The sequence below is a fragment of the Lutzomyia longipalpis genome, chromosome 3, assembly GCF_024334085.1.
Source record: "Lutzomyia longipalpis isolate SR_M1_2022 chromosome 3, ASM2433408v1".
Lineage (NCBI taxonomy): Eukaryota > Metazoa > Arthropoda > Insecta > Diptera > Psychodidae > Lutzomyia > Lutzomyia longipalpis.
This window is the reverse complement of record NC_074709.1, coordinates 26,397,707-26,414,263: the sequence shown is the minus strand read 5'-3', so window position 1 is coordinate 26,414,263 and position 16,557 is coordinate 26,397,707. Positions and strand designations below refer to the sequence as shown.

The following is a 16,557-nucleotide window of genomic DNA, read 5'->3' as shown; positions in this document are numbered from 1 at the left end:
CAAAGAAAAGAGATTGCAAGTAGGGACGCCTGGTTCAGCACCTTATACAGTTGCGAGAATTTAATAAGCTTATCAAAATATAGATATGTAGCCTATAAAGTCGGTCCATTTTATCTTGACCGCCTTATTGATATAGATAGAAGCGTCACGTTATACCTACCTACCTACCTATCATATATCTTCTATTGGTACCTTTGTGTGCATATCGTATGGAAGAAAGAATGAATTTTAAAATCACAGTAAATATATTTTGCCAATAATTGATCAATTATTGAGCTAAATATTGTGTCAATGAAAATCCGTATAGAGGATCAATTAGCTGATCAATCATAATTGATATGATATTGATTAATTGCTAATGAACAATCTGATTGAGTCAACTATGATTGAATATTTTTTGGCTCAGTCATTTGTTTACTAGGAATGATTGACTTGCGTCAATGTTATCCTTTTTCCTTCACCTTGATGAATGGCCGTAATATGGTTGTCAGTCGAAAAAAAATCATTATTTTCTCAAAGTATTTTTTTATTTATTCAAAAAATGTTTAAATCAGTTTATTCATCAAATATCAAACAGGGTACATCTGCTCTGGAACGAACTGCGGAATGAAAATCTATTGTAGGATCTCTAAAGGAATCATCAATACAGGAATAATCGAAACAATATGGTAACTCTTCTTTAAAATGACCAAAAAAATCATAAGTATATTTTGGATCAATGTAAACTTTTTGTGTAAAATAAAATTCTCTATAAGTGACATTATTAGGTAATTTACTTGTCTTAGAACCCATCGTCCCATAAGAAATTACATGTGCATGTCTTACTAAGGGGGAAATTTTGATTTCAATAAAAAATTTATCTTGTAAATTAACTTTATCTTCTGCAAGAAATCCAAATCCAATTAAATTTCTTGGTTTTTTAGTTTTAAATGTTATAGAAATAAATGCTTTCGTCTTAGACATAAGGGGTGAACGACATGGTTCTTTATTGATGCAAAATACTCTTTTTTTGTTATCTGACAAAAAAACTTCGTTCATTATCCATGAAACTTTTATTCTACAATCTAGAATGTATCTTCTGAAAGTATTTTTAAATTTTCCACATGACTCTTCCTTAATATTAATGGGTGGCCTTTTTTCAACCTTTGCCTGAATTTCAATTTCTTCCATACATTTATACCACTTCCTATTATTTATACATTTAATAATCTTCGAAATTTCGTCTGTTGTAAATAAATCTGCATAATCTGCAAGAATATCAATGAATACTTCCATTCGCATATTTGGAAAACGAATCTCATAGAAGACATCACCCAAAATTCTTCTAAGATTTTTTAGATCACTTGGAATTCCTGCCTTTCCACAATTTTCTTTTGCCCAATATAACAACATATTAAACAAGAAAACTTCAGAACAATTCGTATTATGTGACTGTGCTAAGATTTTCATCTTACTTATTGAAAGATTCTTAGAATCAACATTCAAACAACCCAAACGACTCATGTGATTACATATCATATCCCTAATCTTGTTGTTAAGCTCTAGGCTCACATATCGAAATGTATCTCTTGCATAAAAATTCATACAAGTCCCAAGATTTAATTCTTTGTTCAGAAAATCTTCACAAAATTCTTCAAGATGCTTCACTTCGAATCTGTGGGCTAATTTAAGTAATTCCCACACATTGTCGATGTTAAGTACAATTGTTCCTTTGTACAGGAATTCCAGAAATAATTGAAAATCATTGAGTTTCACGTCCTCAATGATTATTTCGTCCAATTTCAGCAAACATAATGCAACGTTAAATATCCAACATGCAGAGCTCAATGCTTCTTTGTGTCCAGGAAAAGGCCAGCGTTTTGGTCCAACTAGTAATGTAACGTCAGATTGAGTTTCATCCAGGAATAAATTTGCAAATTTTCCTTTAGGAATCCGTTTTAATGTTTCACTCCATTGACTAAAATTCGTGAAGTTCGATGAAGAAGAAGCCATGCTGAAAAAATAGATAAATTTTCATTTAATCTGTACTAGATTAATACTGTAAAAATTTTAGTTCTTTTATGGGTTAAGAACACTTAGAGAGCTAAACTGATAAATATTTAAAATTGTTTTCTTCTTAAGTTAAAAATGATTAAATTGCTGTAAATGTCGTAGAAGCTAAAGAATTTATTTTCGCAAGGAATACCCTCTGGTGCAACATAAGACCCAATAGACGCGAAAGGGATAGATACATGATGAAATGATATGACCGAATGTTTCAATGTTTCATGCGATCTCGAAGGGGACCATAGGACTTCTTTCAGAAAATCTCTGGGTAAAAAAGTAAATATCATAAACTATACTAAAGATATCTTATCTTTTACACGATATTATGCTGACTTCGCTAAACGGAGAAATATTTATAAAACTATAGGGGAGCGTGGGGCTAATTATGTAAGTCAAATTGCATAAATCTCTATCTTCAGGACTTCCACGAAGCAAGAACTTCTCGATAAGTCATTCTTAAAGGAAATTTCCTTGCCAACAACTTTGTCTCAAACCATTTTTCTCTATCACTACGGGAAATATGAGTTTTCGAGCTTCCCTACAATGAAGAAAGTGAAATGAAACAAATCGTACGACTTATCTTCTGGTCTATCTTGGGCGTTTCTCCAACAAAAAGTTTCCGAAAACTTATACATATTTTAAGATTTTGAGTAAAAAATTTAATAAAACTTTTAAACTTACTTTTAACACCTTAAATGCTAAAAGAATTATCCAAAATATTGAAATTCACACACTTTAACAAAGAAAACTCCACAATTTCAAACTTCTTGTTGCTGCGAATGCTCCTTAACTGCTGAAGACTGCTTGCTTGCTTGACAAAGTGCTGTGGATTGCAGAAAATACAATTCAAAAGGGCAAGAAACACACACACTTTTATAAAGATTTTTCAATGTGTGCAAGAAATTAAGTCTTTTTCTAAGTAAGATCCGAAAGACCTGAAGGATCACAAGGGGGTCATATAATACCTTATACTTGTGTGCCATTTTTTTTATTTGGAAGTCATTACCATTACAGACACAATTATAAGTCCAGACGGATAATACAAGACAGAATTTTAAATGAGTGTCTCGAAAGAGATTTGAGTTAACCCTTTAAGGACCGTAAGGAATCCAATTATTCACATATTATTAAAAAGAATTTCTAAGGGTTACCTTTAAGTTTTTGGTGTTTTAGGATACCTTTAGCTCAATTAAGACAATTTTTGTCAAAACATTCCATCTCTGAACTTTATTTTCGTTAAAATGTTTAGAACTTATCAAAGCGAAGTCCTACAAAAATCATGACTCAACAAAAATTTTATAAAAATCATTTTCAAAAAAGACCTAAACGAAGAAAACTTTGAAGGCTCTTAAAGGGTTAAATCGAGCGTCTCAAGTTTTAAGGGCTTTTTAATCGATTGCTTCTAATTGCTTTAGCTTTACTTACTATGCAACATTTTTAGGTTTTTATAAAGACTCCCAGGCGTACCTAGAACTCAAATTTTGAGTACATTTTAATGATTCCCAATATGGACAGAACAGGACACATTAGGTAAAGCTTTATGACCATCGATCCTTCCTAGAAAATATTTCTTGAAAATTCGCACACATTGAAGAATATTTCGTACAAGTGTGTTTGTTTCTTGCCCTAACTCAATAGCTCGTCAGCAATTTTCAATACTTTGTCAAACAGTCTCAATCAAGGAAGGTTCACTAAAGGCAGCAGAGCATCAAGAAAACTTAACATTGTGAACTTTTCTTTGTGAAAGTGCGTGAATTTTTATATTTTGTACCATTCTTTGAAGATTCAACAAGTAAAAAAAGTAAGTTTAATAGTTTTTATTAAATTTTTCTGCCAAAATAACGAACTATGTCGAAGATTTTGGAGAGATTTAGTGGAAGAAAACGGTCATGATATATGCCATACATTATTTATTCTTTTCTTATCTCTTCCCTGTTTACATAATATGTTGAAGCGTCTTTTAAGCATGATGTTTATGTGTGGATGGATGCTTCAAGAGGAGATTTCTTATAGTTAAAACTTTCCATTGATATCTTCCACGCAAATTTTATTTCTATGAAACAAATTAAATTAAGTTTAATTTTAATTAACCCTTTCACGTTAACTTGCGGACTTTTTATCATAATATTCTATGGATGCTCTCAGAACACATTTCTCAGTCAGAACGTCTTCTTTATCCTTAATTAAATATATTCATCATAGTTTAACTTGAAAAGAAAAACTGAATTCATTAAAATTGAGAAAAAATAAAGTTCACATGTGTCGATCAGCGTCCAATGGACGCGTAAGGGTTAAATTTTTTATAATTTTCATTTTACTGCAAAAATACATTTTCTCTTGCTTTTTTCTTATCATTTTTAGTTGATTTAGCTTAAAATTTCCTAAATATGTAAAACTGAAACTATTAGCGTAAACCGTTTAGGACTTTCTTTTCCGTAGTTGAGACATAAAAGTAAAATTTAAAATCAAAATAGATCGTTGATTTATTGCAATTCCACGTGAAAAGGTTAAATATTGGGCAGAATATTCATAGATAGCAAAATATCATTGCAAAAAGCCAACTTAATTTACCATTTTGCAATCTCTGCTGGGGGGATAAAAATATAAATATAAATCAAAATGATGTTTGGGTGTGAAATACCAAGTACTTGCAGAAGGATAAAATTCCTCCTGTATGCTATAATAGAATTTATGATCACGCAAGAAGTTTTTCGCAAAATGCCAAACGATCATTTGCCGCTCACACACAGCGGCTTTCGGGCGACTACCTCTCCCCACCTTTGGGGCCCCACCAGAGTGCCTGGCCTATCCGGGATTGCATTGGAATGAAGATAAGTAGCGCATATAGATCTACATTTATGACGAGAAGAACCTCCCCCAAGGCCATTCATTAACTTAATTATAGCCCGTCTGGCGCGCTCTTCCTTCTTTATTTTTTTCTCATTGTGCCCCCCGCTTCATGCACGTACACACCAACAATTTTGGTGCAGTCACCGCGATGCTGTGCATCAGCTGCCGCCACCGCAGCCGCGACATTGCTGCCAGATGAAGAAGAAGTAAAGAGAGGCAAAAAAAAGAAAGACAACAGAAGCAGGAGAAAATCTTTGCGATTTCTCAATTCCACAGCTCTGTCACTGAATAAAAAAAATCCCGCGAATACGGAAAGTGCGTAACACACGGAGACTGTTGGGATGAGATGCCCAGCTGAGATCCACCGCGTGAGTCGTGTTATTCCGAAAAAGAAACCACGGAGCTGTGCAACATTATTAAAAGATTCCGTTCCTCCTTTTGCCTTTAACTCCCATTCCCGGATTGAACGCGTGAAAAATTAATGGGATGAAACTGCTTCAGTTATTGATCATTTTTAAGGGAAGGAAATTCCGCAAGAGATGGCGATAGTTGGTGGATAGATGATCTTAAATCTAGACCTAAACGACCTAGACTATTTCACATTTTCTATCACTAAAAGCCTTGAAAGCGCTCTTGTGTGCTTCCACAATGGACCTTATTTTGGAATTCTAATATTTTAGAAAATTAAGAAAATATTTAATTTCGGTTAGAACTGTTAGAACGTTTTTAATTGAAGCATTTTTTTTTATTTTTCCTTATTATATTTCACTGAGTAAATTCATCAACTGACAGCAACTTTTCAGCTCTGATTCTTTCTTACACGCAAAATCCTTTCATTTGGAAGAAATTTCTCAATTTTTGAAAAAAAAAAATTTATAACTTTAAAAAAAAAATTTTTCATCCTGTAAACAATTTTTTAATAAGAAAATATAAAATAATTTTTAAATTTTTTTAATTCTAAAAAGAATAATTAAAAAAAATGATTTTTTCTGATAGTTAAATGAAAGTAATTGCTTGGTTTTATTAATTAAAATCAATCAAAAAATATTTTAAAAGTACATCATTGACATACAAATTCCAGCTTCTGACATATTTTTGACAATTGTATTAACAGTGACAGAATATTCCAGATCTATCAATTAAAAATTTCAAACAAAATACCGTTAACAACGATTTTTCTATAGAAAGAAATTCATTCATAAGAAAAACCTTCTTCTAACAATTTAAAAGACAGCACAATGCAATGTTCAATCACCTCCCACCATTCCACGCAGTTTGTTGGAAAATCTCTTTAATTTTTTTTGCATCTCCCCGCACAACGCATTTTGTGTCTCGCACGGAGTTTGGGTGCATTCGCACATAACACCCAAAGTATATAACACAGAGAAAATGCAAATGGATGTAATTTTAGAAAATTTGCATTTATCCCCCCGCGCACTTGGCATTCTCTCGCCATGCAATGTGGTGTCTCATTTTCATATGAAGAATCTCTGAGGCTGCTGCAAGTGCGTGGGTGGTGTGACGGCTAGACTCGAATTTTGCTCTTTTACTCCTCATTTTGTACGTTGTTGTTGTTTTTCTTTTATTTTTTTGCAATGTTGGGGCGGCTGAGGAAAAAGCCATGCACAGACAGCGGGAGTCAAAAGATGTGTGCGATGCCAAAAAGGATGAAAGGAGGGGGCGCGCAAAGAAAATGTCTCTCCGCGACGACGGGAGACTCACGCCAGTCGTGCAACTGTTGATAATTATAATTAGTATTCATAAATCATTCGTCGTTCTCCTTTCTTTTTGCTGCTGCCCCCCACTCCCCCCTTGTTGGTCACATTCTGTATGGTATGGCAAAATAAAATAGCCCCGCGTGCACACAAAAACATTTTCCTCATCACAACAAATTGGAATTCACACCTGTCGCATAGAATTCTTAGGTCAGCACGCGGGAAAATTTTGTGCATTAGCTTACACCTAACTTGCTTAATTTGATTACTTATCGTTAATGAGAAGATAATAAGAATGATAATGTAATACAAATCATCTTTATTCGCTGATGAGTGATTTTGCTTTCTTTCCTTCAGTTTTTCACATTTTTTTCATAACTTATCGTACATTTAATATACCTACATATAAAAATTTCCTACCAGGATATAATATAACAAATCAATCTTTTTAGTTGAAATCCATAAAAAATACAAAAACATTTTTTTTTCTAGGATGGCTGTTAACCCACGTTACAGTGACTATCGGCTCGAGGAGCATTACGATATTTCAGAAAAAGAAAAATTTAGGTAAAACTACTTTAGATTCTGCGACATCTACAGTTATTTAATCATTTTTAATTTTTTAACTTGAAAAAAAATTGAACTTTATCAGTCGTGTCCTCCTGTGTGAATAATAATCCTTGTAAGGACCATATGAACTAAAAAAAATTAATGAAAAAACTTTTCAGGATGAATATGCATTTAGCGAGAACATTCGAAAAAAAAATTGATGAAGATAAATATGCTGATTTATTCATGGATGAAACTCAATCTGATGTAACATTCCTAGTTGGACCAAAACGATGGACTATTCCTGGACACAAAGAAGCATTGAGCTCTGCATGTTGGATATTTAACGTTGCATTATGTTTGCTGAAATTGGACAAAGACGAAATAATCATTGAGGACGTGAAACTCAATGATTTTCTATTATTTCTGGAACTCCTGTACAAAGGGAATATTAGAGTGGACATCGCAATTGCGTGGGATTTACTTAAATTAGCTTACAGATTTGATGTAGTGTATATTATAAATATGTGCGAACTGTTCCTAGGGGAGGAATTAAAATTTAAAAACTGTTGTTATTATTATGAAAGAGATACATTTCTGAAGGAAGATTCAGAACTTAAAAAATTTTATTCTTTTATGTTACATAAATGGAATAATTCCCTTCTTATTAATGAGTTAAAAAATATCCCATTAGGAATGATGATACGTATACTTCAATCAGAGAATCTAAATTATACTGAAATTAAATTGTTTAAAATATTATTAAATTGGGCAAAAGAAACTTGTAAAAAGGAAGCAATTCCGATTGATTCAAGAAATCTTCGCAGAATTATGGGTGATGCTTTCTATGAGATTCGTTTTCCAACGATGTCAATAGAGAGCTTTAACAATATCCTTGAAGATTTTTCAAGTTTATTTACCACAGAAGAGATTTCTATGATTATCAAATGCATAAAGGGTAAGAAAGAGTCATGTGGAAAATTTAAAAACAATTTTAGGTCGTATTGTAAATTATATCAGTCAATCTGCGAAGTTGAAAGAAAAGTAAGAGAATTGAAAGAAATTTTCTCGCAAGATGACAAAAAACGACTCTTTTGCATTTATACAGATATATCTTTAACAGGTTGCACGAATTTGTTTCTGTACTTTAAATTTAGAAGTGAATGTTCAAGAAATCTTCTTGGATATGGATTTTATTCCGAAGATGAAGGAAATTTAATTGCCTTATGTACTCACGTTGTTCTTGATTCAGATGTTGGAAGAAAATTGAATATTAAATGTAAAATTAGCCCCAAAAAACATAACGATAATGGCTATTTTTACAGAGAAGTCTATTTTAACGAAAGAATTCAAATAGAACCAAACTCATTGTACACATTATACTTATCAAAATATTCTAATTTAGAATATTTGTCTAAACTTTGTCACGAACCTATTGAAGAAACCTGCTATAATGCAGATTTAAAAATAAAACACTTTATGTGTTACAGCTTGGATTACTATCGATACGACTACCTACTGCCCGCACATTGTTTAATATTTGATAGATAAATTGTAGGTACTGCTTACAGATACAGAATATTAATAAAAAAAATTCTCTAAAAAATTGTTTTTTACTACTATTTACTACTTTTTGTTGTAATCAAAAGAATACTTATCAAACAAAAATATTATTATAATAAATAATACATAATCGAAGGCTAATCAATAAAAGGTCGTAAGTCCACAAAAGTGAATTTTACAGGAGAGCCGAAAAACGATATTGAAGAAAACCCCGACCGGAGGGGTCGTGGAAACAAAAATTCTTTTTTTTTATTCACGAGATTTTCTCTACACCAATATTTGTTAGATTTTGATTCACTTCTATGGCCAAATGATGAGCAGACTCTTTTATGATCTGTCCAGAAAATCCCTCTTTCCTTGTTTAGCCTTCAATATTTTAAAACATTCCTTCTGTGAGTTTTTCCTGATCTAAGAAAATTTTAAATCTTTCTTACCATAACATTCTTCTTTGATCTTCTACCTACAAGCTTACACATATCCTGAATTTTTCCTCTCATTTTATTTTATTTATTTATTTTATTTTATTCTGACAATAAAAAACCAATAAACTCTAATGAAAAAAATAACTTCTTTCTTGCAAAGAAAATTTCAAAACTTTTGGATTCCTTTGTGAGTATAAATTCCCAAATGGGGGATGATTGCTGTGCTGCTGACAAAAGCTTCCACTCTGGCAGGCAATCTTGTGCGGCACAATGGTCCAGCATAGCATAGAAGCACGGAGGAACGATTAAAGTGGTCACACAGATGATGATGGAAAATTGCCGATTGATCTTCATGGTCTCCGCCACATCAGGATGGAGAGTCAGAGGCCTTTGGATGCTGCCCTTTTTATCGCTCCACCACGCAGCGACACTTTTATTTAGCTCTGCGCGACATTCGAGCACGCATCTGGCGCACCTCGAAAAGTGGGAGCGAGGTCATTTTCAGTTCTTCTTATAGAAAATTGCGATAAATCTTTTTATGGTGAAGACACATCCACTGGAGAAGATGTTCCGCGCAGAGAAGGGAAGTACAAGAAGGAAAAAAGAAGAGACATCGTCTGAGATGTGCGAGAATTTTTCGGGCGACAAACCCGGGAATGCTCTTTCGGCATTTGTGGTGGCCTTTGAACCATGCCGCCGCACTCGTAATTGACCCCAAAAAGTCATCTTCTTTCCCCCCCCGCGCTTTGGCACAAGAGGTGGGAGGACGCATCACACAGGAGGGCAATAAAAAGATATCGCATTTCACCACATCATTCTCCATGTCCACTCTGGTGGGAGGAAGATTTGTGTTTTGCCAAAGAGATTTTTATGTTGCTTCTGAAACAGCATTAAGCAACTTCTCTCTGAGCATCGATAAAATTTCCAACATTTTTTATGCTTCATCCACCACAGCAAATTCTTCAATTTCAATCCATTCTTTTGCTATCGCGTACCATCAATCGCACGAATGTAGCATTAAAAGTGAAATTCAAGATGGCGGCAGAAGATTTATTGCATAAAATATATTTTTCGGGGGGCAATAAAGGTTGTCCCACAGAAAAAAAACGCGCGAGTCAATGGATATCGCGGAGGGGTGATCATTGCAGAAAAAGAGAAGAAATTAATTAAGAAATAATGTCTCATGCCGCTCAGAAGCGCAGCATAAAGCGAGTGACTTTTAGTGTTTATGGGAGTTAATGTCCATTCGGGAAGGGATTGTTTGCTAATTAAATTAAACCGTGTGTGCATAAGGTGAATGTTACGACCGGATGCAAGTTAATATCTCGCTGCTTTGGGAAGAATAAATGAGGGATGCAGATTTTTATTTGCCGATCAACACCATGCTGCAAAGTTTATGCTTCGCAGTTTTTTTTTTAATTTATTTTTTTCTTCAACAGCGAGATTAGAGTCGATTTTTAAGGGGTCTTGTGAAAATATTAAAGGATTTTTAATTGGAAATGTCAATTATTTAATGAATAAAGAAAACATCACAAAAGGTGCCTTATGAAAGTAAAAAGAAAATACCGAAACGTCGCTGTTTTTCCTTTTTCGGACATTGACTTTTTTATTGACTTTGATCATATTTCTCTGCAATCTGCTAAAATAATTCGCTAAAAAATACTAAATTCTTGATCCTATTTTACCAAATTAAGCTTTTCTTATTTAATATACGCACATAGAGCATATGCGTCAGTGCTTTCCAAGTGACTTTACTGGAAAATGGAAAGTTTGTTTAGCTTCCCTTTATTCTTCAAAATTTTCTTTGAATTCTTAATTTTATTTAAATTTTTTAGGAATGTTTTTACTTTTAAGTTTATGGAAACCCTCAAAAGTGAATAAACTCCTTTTAATAAAAATCCTTCAGTTAAGTATTTTGCCTAGCACTTGAATGCAAAAATCGCAGGAATAAAAAGAATTTTTTTTATATAAATTCACGCATTCAACCCCAGTATCCTCTATTATATTTTATTCCAATATAGCTTTAAAGTCAATTTAGAAAGTCAAAAGAAACACAAATTCTGCTGCCTGGTTTAATTCATCAGCAAAAGAGAAACATTTGCGGATAAATCAATCGCAATTCGACATCTTGTGTATTTTATTTCGCGCCTTTTTTCTCTCTCTCAATTTTCTCATCCACCGCCGATTTAAGCATAGATCCCGTATAGATTTTGCTATGTATGATGAACCTATGTTGCAGGAGAAGAGGGGGAGCTTCACAGAAAGTCATGACAAAATGCAAATCTCTCAATTTGTGCACAGAGTCATCGTGCAAAGAGAGAAAATTAATTTTGTACAATTTTCAATTTTAAAATGAGAATTTGGTAGTTGATTCCTATGCATAGAAGGGGGGGGGGGGAAGGGGCATCGCAGAACAAGCAAAATCGACAAGAGCGCGAATTTCCACACAAGAAAAGACACATTTTCGTTTGCAGCGCCGCAATGAATTTATGGGGACATTGAGTGGTGTGCGCGCTAAGTGCAAAAGCCGAGGGAGGAAAATTGTGCAATATCATCAGCATTTTCGCACTCATGTTGTGTGTCACATTTTGCCATGTAGGAGGCGTAATAAGTTTTGATTTGATTATCCAATAAACACCATAATAATTTGCATAATATCTCACGTCATTACACCACCAAATGCTGAAGCGCGCGGGATGGTTGGTGGCAAGCTCTCGCGTACACGGATGCTGGCTGAAGCGTCTCTCTCTTCTCAGCTTATGTTGCCGGCCGGTGATGGAGAAGCACGTGCGTGACACTCCGTGCATGCACTTTGTGATGCGACGTGACTCTCTCGCGCGACTTTATTGCAATGCAGAGTGACATTTTACACCAAGCAAAATTTTCCTGCTAAAACAAATAATCATCATTGAGACTTATTTGATATGTATAGGTGAATATAAAATCATAAATTGGGGGTGGAAATATATTTTTAATATTTTTTTAATTATTTAAATTAATTTGAAAAGAAAAATGCATTCTTCTGATTTAATTGAGTTTAAGCAAATTATTTTCTTTAACCCTTTCGCGTTCCTTGGGTCGCCCAATCGTGATTTTTTTTTTCAAATCTTTATTAATTTATCAATCTTTATTTGCATTTTTCTGTGTGATCCCAGTGGATATTGGCGAGTTTTTTCTCATAATCCTTCAATGTTTTTTCATCCTATCGTTTTATTGTCGTTCTAAAAGTGAAAAACGAGAAAAACAAAGTATTAGTTGTTCCAGAAAGTCAAAGAAAACCTTACAGAACTCTAGAAAAGTAATTTTCTTTTAGTAACCCGTTTAAAGAAAGAAATAAATATCAAAATTTTATAAGATTTTTCCCAGAATACCAAAAATCTTATAACTGACCTAACTAACGAATTGTGAGGAAAAAAAAAGAAAAGATTTGTATCAGAATCTATCTCTATATTTAGATTTTAATTTTTAATAAATGGGAATTTATTTATTTCTGTTTTATTTGAATTTTAATATTTTTTTAACTGACACAATACTCTATTTTCCTGATCAAATATCATTCTTCTCACTAATTTAAATATTTTTCTGACTAAAAAAAATATCATCTTTAGATTTTTAAAAAAAAATCTTTTTTTTTCAATAAATTTTAAATGATTTTACAAGCTTTGATGTCTTTCAAGGGCAAGAAGAAGCGAAAAAAAGAATGTTCAGTTCTGGCAATTTATTGTCTTAGGAAAATAGGTACCTTTCAGACAAGACAAGAAGTCCATCCATCTCTCCTTTCATGCGCCATCCCATCACCCTTCTTCTCAGCAACATCCAAAGCACTATTATGTGTATTTTCACCTGTAATTTACTTTATGACTTTTAAATGATATTGCGGGAAAATTATTCAAAGGAAAGGGCATCACAACAGACTGAGGGCTCCCTTTGGAGGAGAAGCAGAAAATCTCTCTGAGGTGCACGGAGGTGGATGCACAATGGGGGAAGAATTTGAATCTGTCAGGTAGTATAGCCGCGCGTCCGGTGCACGAATAAATTGAGGTGCGCACCAGAATAGACGAGAAGAAATTGAACCATAAAATAATGAGAGAACATGTAAGTGCCATTAAGGAGGTGATTTTATAGAGCTGCCCGCTTTTCTGCAACAGATGTGTTACACTTTGCACTCTCACGCATCCGGCGGTGTCCCGGATCTGTGCTGTGTGGCGGGATGAGGGATCGCGCGGTTTTGATCGCAGAAAGGCGCATAATTTGGCGCGCGCGTGAAATATGATCTGTTGCAGATCAATGCGATTTTTCTTCTTCCCTGCGCTCTTGCTCTGCTCTCTCAACTCCATAATTCATCTTTTCTGTAGACGAGGGTCAAGACGAAGGAGTTTGGTTGTCCACCCGGCATGATTGCAATGCGCGCAATGATCCACAATGTTGTGGTGATGCTTCTGCGCCCACTTGTGGTGGTTGGATCATTTAATGACGACAACGATGGGATCGTAGCAATTTGCAATCATCATGCCCTGGCGATCTCTCCAGCATCTCGCTCTTCTGGGACGCGGGATGGCGAAGAGCGCATCGTGCTCTCAGTCAGTGCAGGTAATTGACAAATTGGAGCGACAGGGATGTGACTTTGGTGCGCGATCTTTTCCGCCATTGCATCTGCCTGCGCCCATATCGCCATGGCATCGACAGCAAATTAACACGCCATCCCGCTCATCTCTCTTCTGCCCCAGCATCCTCAGTGCTGCTTTTTTATTGCCCCACACAGCCTAATTAGACACCACTCCGGTGCATCCTTCCCCTGCCTGCCCGCCTGCTCGCTTATCCAGAATCATTTGTGGAATGCAACAACATCGGAGGGAGAATGATGAGCATCCAGGTGTGTGGGAGCCAAAAGAGGAGTGAGACACATTTTCCTCATGCAGAAACAGCAGAAGATGAGCAACTTGGTCGAATGACTTTATGCTTTTGCCATTCCCGCCCTTTAAAATGTTTAAAATGCATAACTCTAAAATTCACACGCAATCCTCATTCTTTCAGACATCATTATTTTCCTTTCTTTTCTTATTTTTAAAAGAAATTTAATGAGTGGACAAATCAATGATCAGAAATTATTGAAGATAAATTAAAGAAAATTTATTGATTTCGTTACTATTAAAAAACCTTTGTTCCTTCGTTAAAACCGTTAACACAATTTCAAAAGTTTGACAGAAAATTTGACAATCTGTCAAAATTTGACACACAATATTCAAATTCAAATTTCACCCGTTTATCACACAAATCTCCCCCCGCATAGCGTTGAAGTGCAAAGAGAAGGCGCGAAAAAGAAAGACGGACGAAGAAGAAAATTTTTATGCTCACCCAGAGCAATTTGATTGAGGTCAATCGATGTCAAAAGAGATGGAGAGAATGATAGTTGATGTTCAAATTTTTTTTTCCATGATTGCCATGCTGAAGAGGTTGATTTAGCCCAACCAGCAGTGACTTGCGTTGCGCACTGCTTGTGGGAGTTTTTCGAGTATCTCTCCTATAACGTCTTGTTTGTCAAACATATCAATGTTGGCTGGAGGAAATATATACAATCTTTAATTGATTTCCACTTCTCCTACTTAATGCTTTGGATATTTCTTGATGTATCATCTCAATTTATGTTGAGGGAGAGGGGCATGGAATGTGCCAAAAAGCCCCCCAAAGACAGATCGACATGCTTTTCAGCAATTCACGCGCGCGCGCGAAGATTGAGCGTCATCAGTGAGTGAGAGGATGATGCCCAATGGCTTCTCTATAAGAAAATCTCGTTCATATCCAGATGAGAGAGACAATCATCAATAAATATCAAATACTCTGCAGAGATTCTGTGGCTGATGGAGATGGACGTGAGCAAGAGATTCGAGGGCTCCATCTTCTTTCTCAGATTTTTAGCATCAGCTCACACCGACTCTGACTTTCCGTGTTGAGTTGAATGATTGAAAGTGACTGTCTTGAGACTTTTTTCTTCTCTTTCTTAAACTTCTTTTGCCTTATCATTTTGGTTGGGATGTATCAATTGATGAAGATGGGGCCGCGTGTTCTTTCACGCCGAGCAACTTGCTGCATTTGCCACTTAGTTCATTTTATTATTCTTTTTTCCTCGAGAAGAGATCAATCACGAGAGTTGGAGGTGGAAGGCAGGTTGAGAGGTTCACCTTCTTTTTTTTTGGGGGCATAATCGGAAGGTTTATCACTTTTCAAATAAACTAAACGTCTATCCATGTTTCGCTGTCTTTCATTTCTTCTTCATTTCTTTTGTATTAGAGGAGCACACCCAGGTTGCCCTCTCAGTCTGAAGAGAAAGAAAAATTCAATGACTTGAGAGATTTTTGGTTTGATTCTTTTCTTTTCCAAAAGGGCATCACTAACCTATTTATTTTTCAAAAGGAAAAATGGATCAGATTTTGCTAATTTTTGTTCAAGGAAGGCTGAAGGTGGACGTGTTGAGGATTTGCTTTCGTCAATTTCAAATAAAAGTCGTTATTTTTTAAATCTTTTGGTCAGTTAAAATTTCAAATTTGATTTTATTTAATTTTTAACGGATTTTTCCATTATTTGGCCTTCTTTCTTCAGGCATTAGGTATCAATATGATGGAAAATCACAAAATAATAAGTTTTCCCAGCAGATTTCCACCAGAAGCAATATTCCAAATGAAAAGACATACAAAATACTACAAACCAGACAAACCTCGTAAGTATCACTTGTTTCTGTTCAATATTGTGAAAATTAGAGGTAAAAGAAAAGTCCGCGTCCGGAAAAACTCGCGATCTCTCCTCTTTCTAGGGACTCTTGGAAAACTGTCTTCACCACATTACATTAAGCATTGAAAAAGCTTTGATTTGGCACAAAAAAAAATTCTCCAAAAGCTCCAAAATTATTATAAATTGGGAAATAAATTAAAGTTTTTATTTATAATTTTATTTCTGAACACTTTTCGGGCTCTTTCAACCCTAAATATTCCGAATTAATATTTTTTGATGTGTTGTCTTGAATTCCTGCAATTATCAACCCCTTGAATTTTAAGAACTTCACCCCAAAATCTCATTTAATTGATTATCTTTTCTTAGATATTTTTACAAATAAAATTAAACTATAATAATGAATGTAAACAACTCGTCCCAATTTGCGTAATTTTTTAATAAATCTGATTATTTTATTGCTCATTTATAAGAGCATTTAGAAGCTCATTCTTTGCATCGTTTGCAATGCCGCTTGCATGGGTTTTCCTGCAAAAAAAATTAACTCTTTTTAGTAATACATAAAAGTGCTGCGTAATGTTTTAATCTTCCTTAATCGCCATAGTAAAACCAAACATTTTATGTCACATTATGTTGAGCCTGTTGAGCAGATTAATCCAGAGCGATCGCCAGGAGATATCAAAAATAAA

The 16,557-nt window shown here is 34.6% G+C and overlaps 2 protein-coding genes across 2 annotated transcripts; one reads left to right on the top strand and one right to left on the bottom strand.

Moving 5' to 3' along the window:
* Positions 1-505: 505 nt before the first annotated feature.
* LOC129793509 (BTB/POZ domain-containing protein 3-like) lies at positions 506-2,828 on the bottom strand. The gene is made up of 2 exons (XM_055833604.1): positions 2,728-2,828; positions 506-1,993 (listed from the first exon to the last, which is right to left on the bottom strand). Exon 2 carries the CDS (start codon positions 1,990-1,992, stop codon positions 556-558), a length of 1,437 nt encoding a protein of 478 aa, XP_055689579.1. The 5' UTR covers position 1,993; positions 2,728-2,828; the 3' UTR covers positions 506-555.
* A 910-nt stretch (positions 2,829-3,738) lies between these two features.
* Positions 3,739-9,147, top strand: LOC129793508 (BTB/POZ domain-containing protein 3-like). The gene is made up of 3 exons (XM_055833603.1): positions 3,739-3,847; positions 7,104-7,178; positions 7,340-9,147. Exons 2-3 carry the CDS (start codon positions 7,105-7,107, stop codon positions 8,709-8,711), a joined length of 1,446 nt encoding a protein of 481 aa, XP_055689578.1. The 5' UTR covers positions 3,739-3,847; position 7,104; the 3' UTR covers positions 8,712-9,147.
* The last annotated feature ends 7,410 nt before the right edge of the window (positions 9,148-16,557 follow it).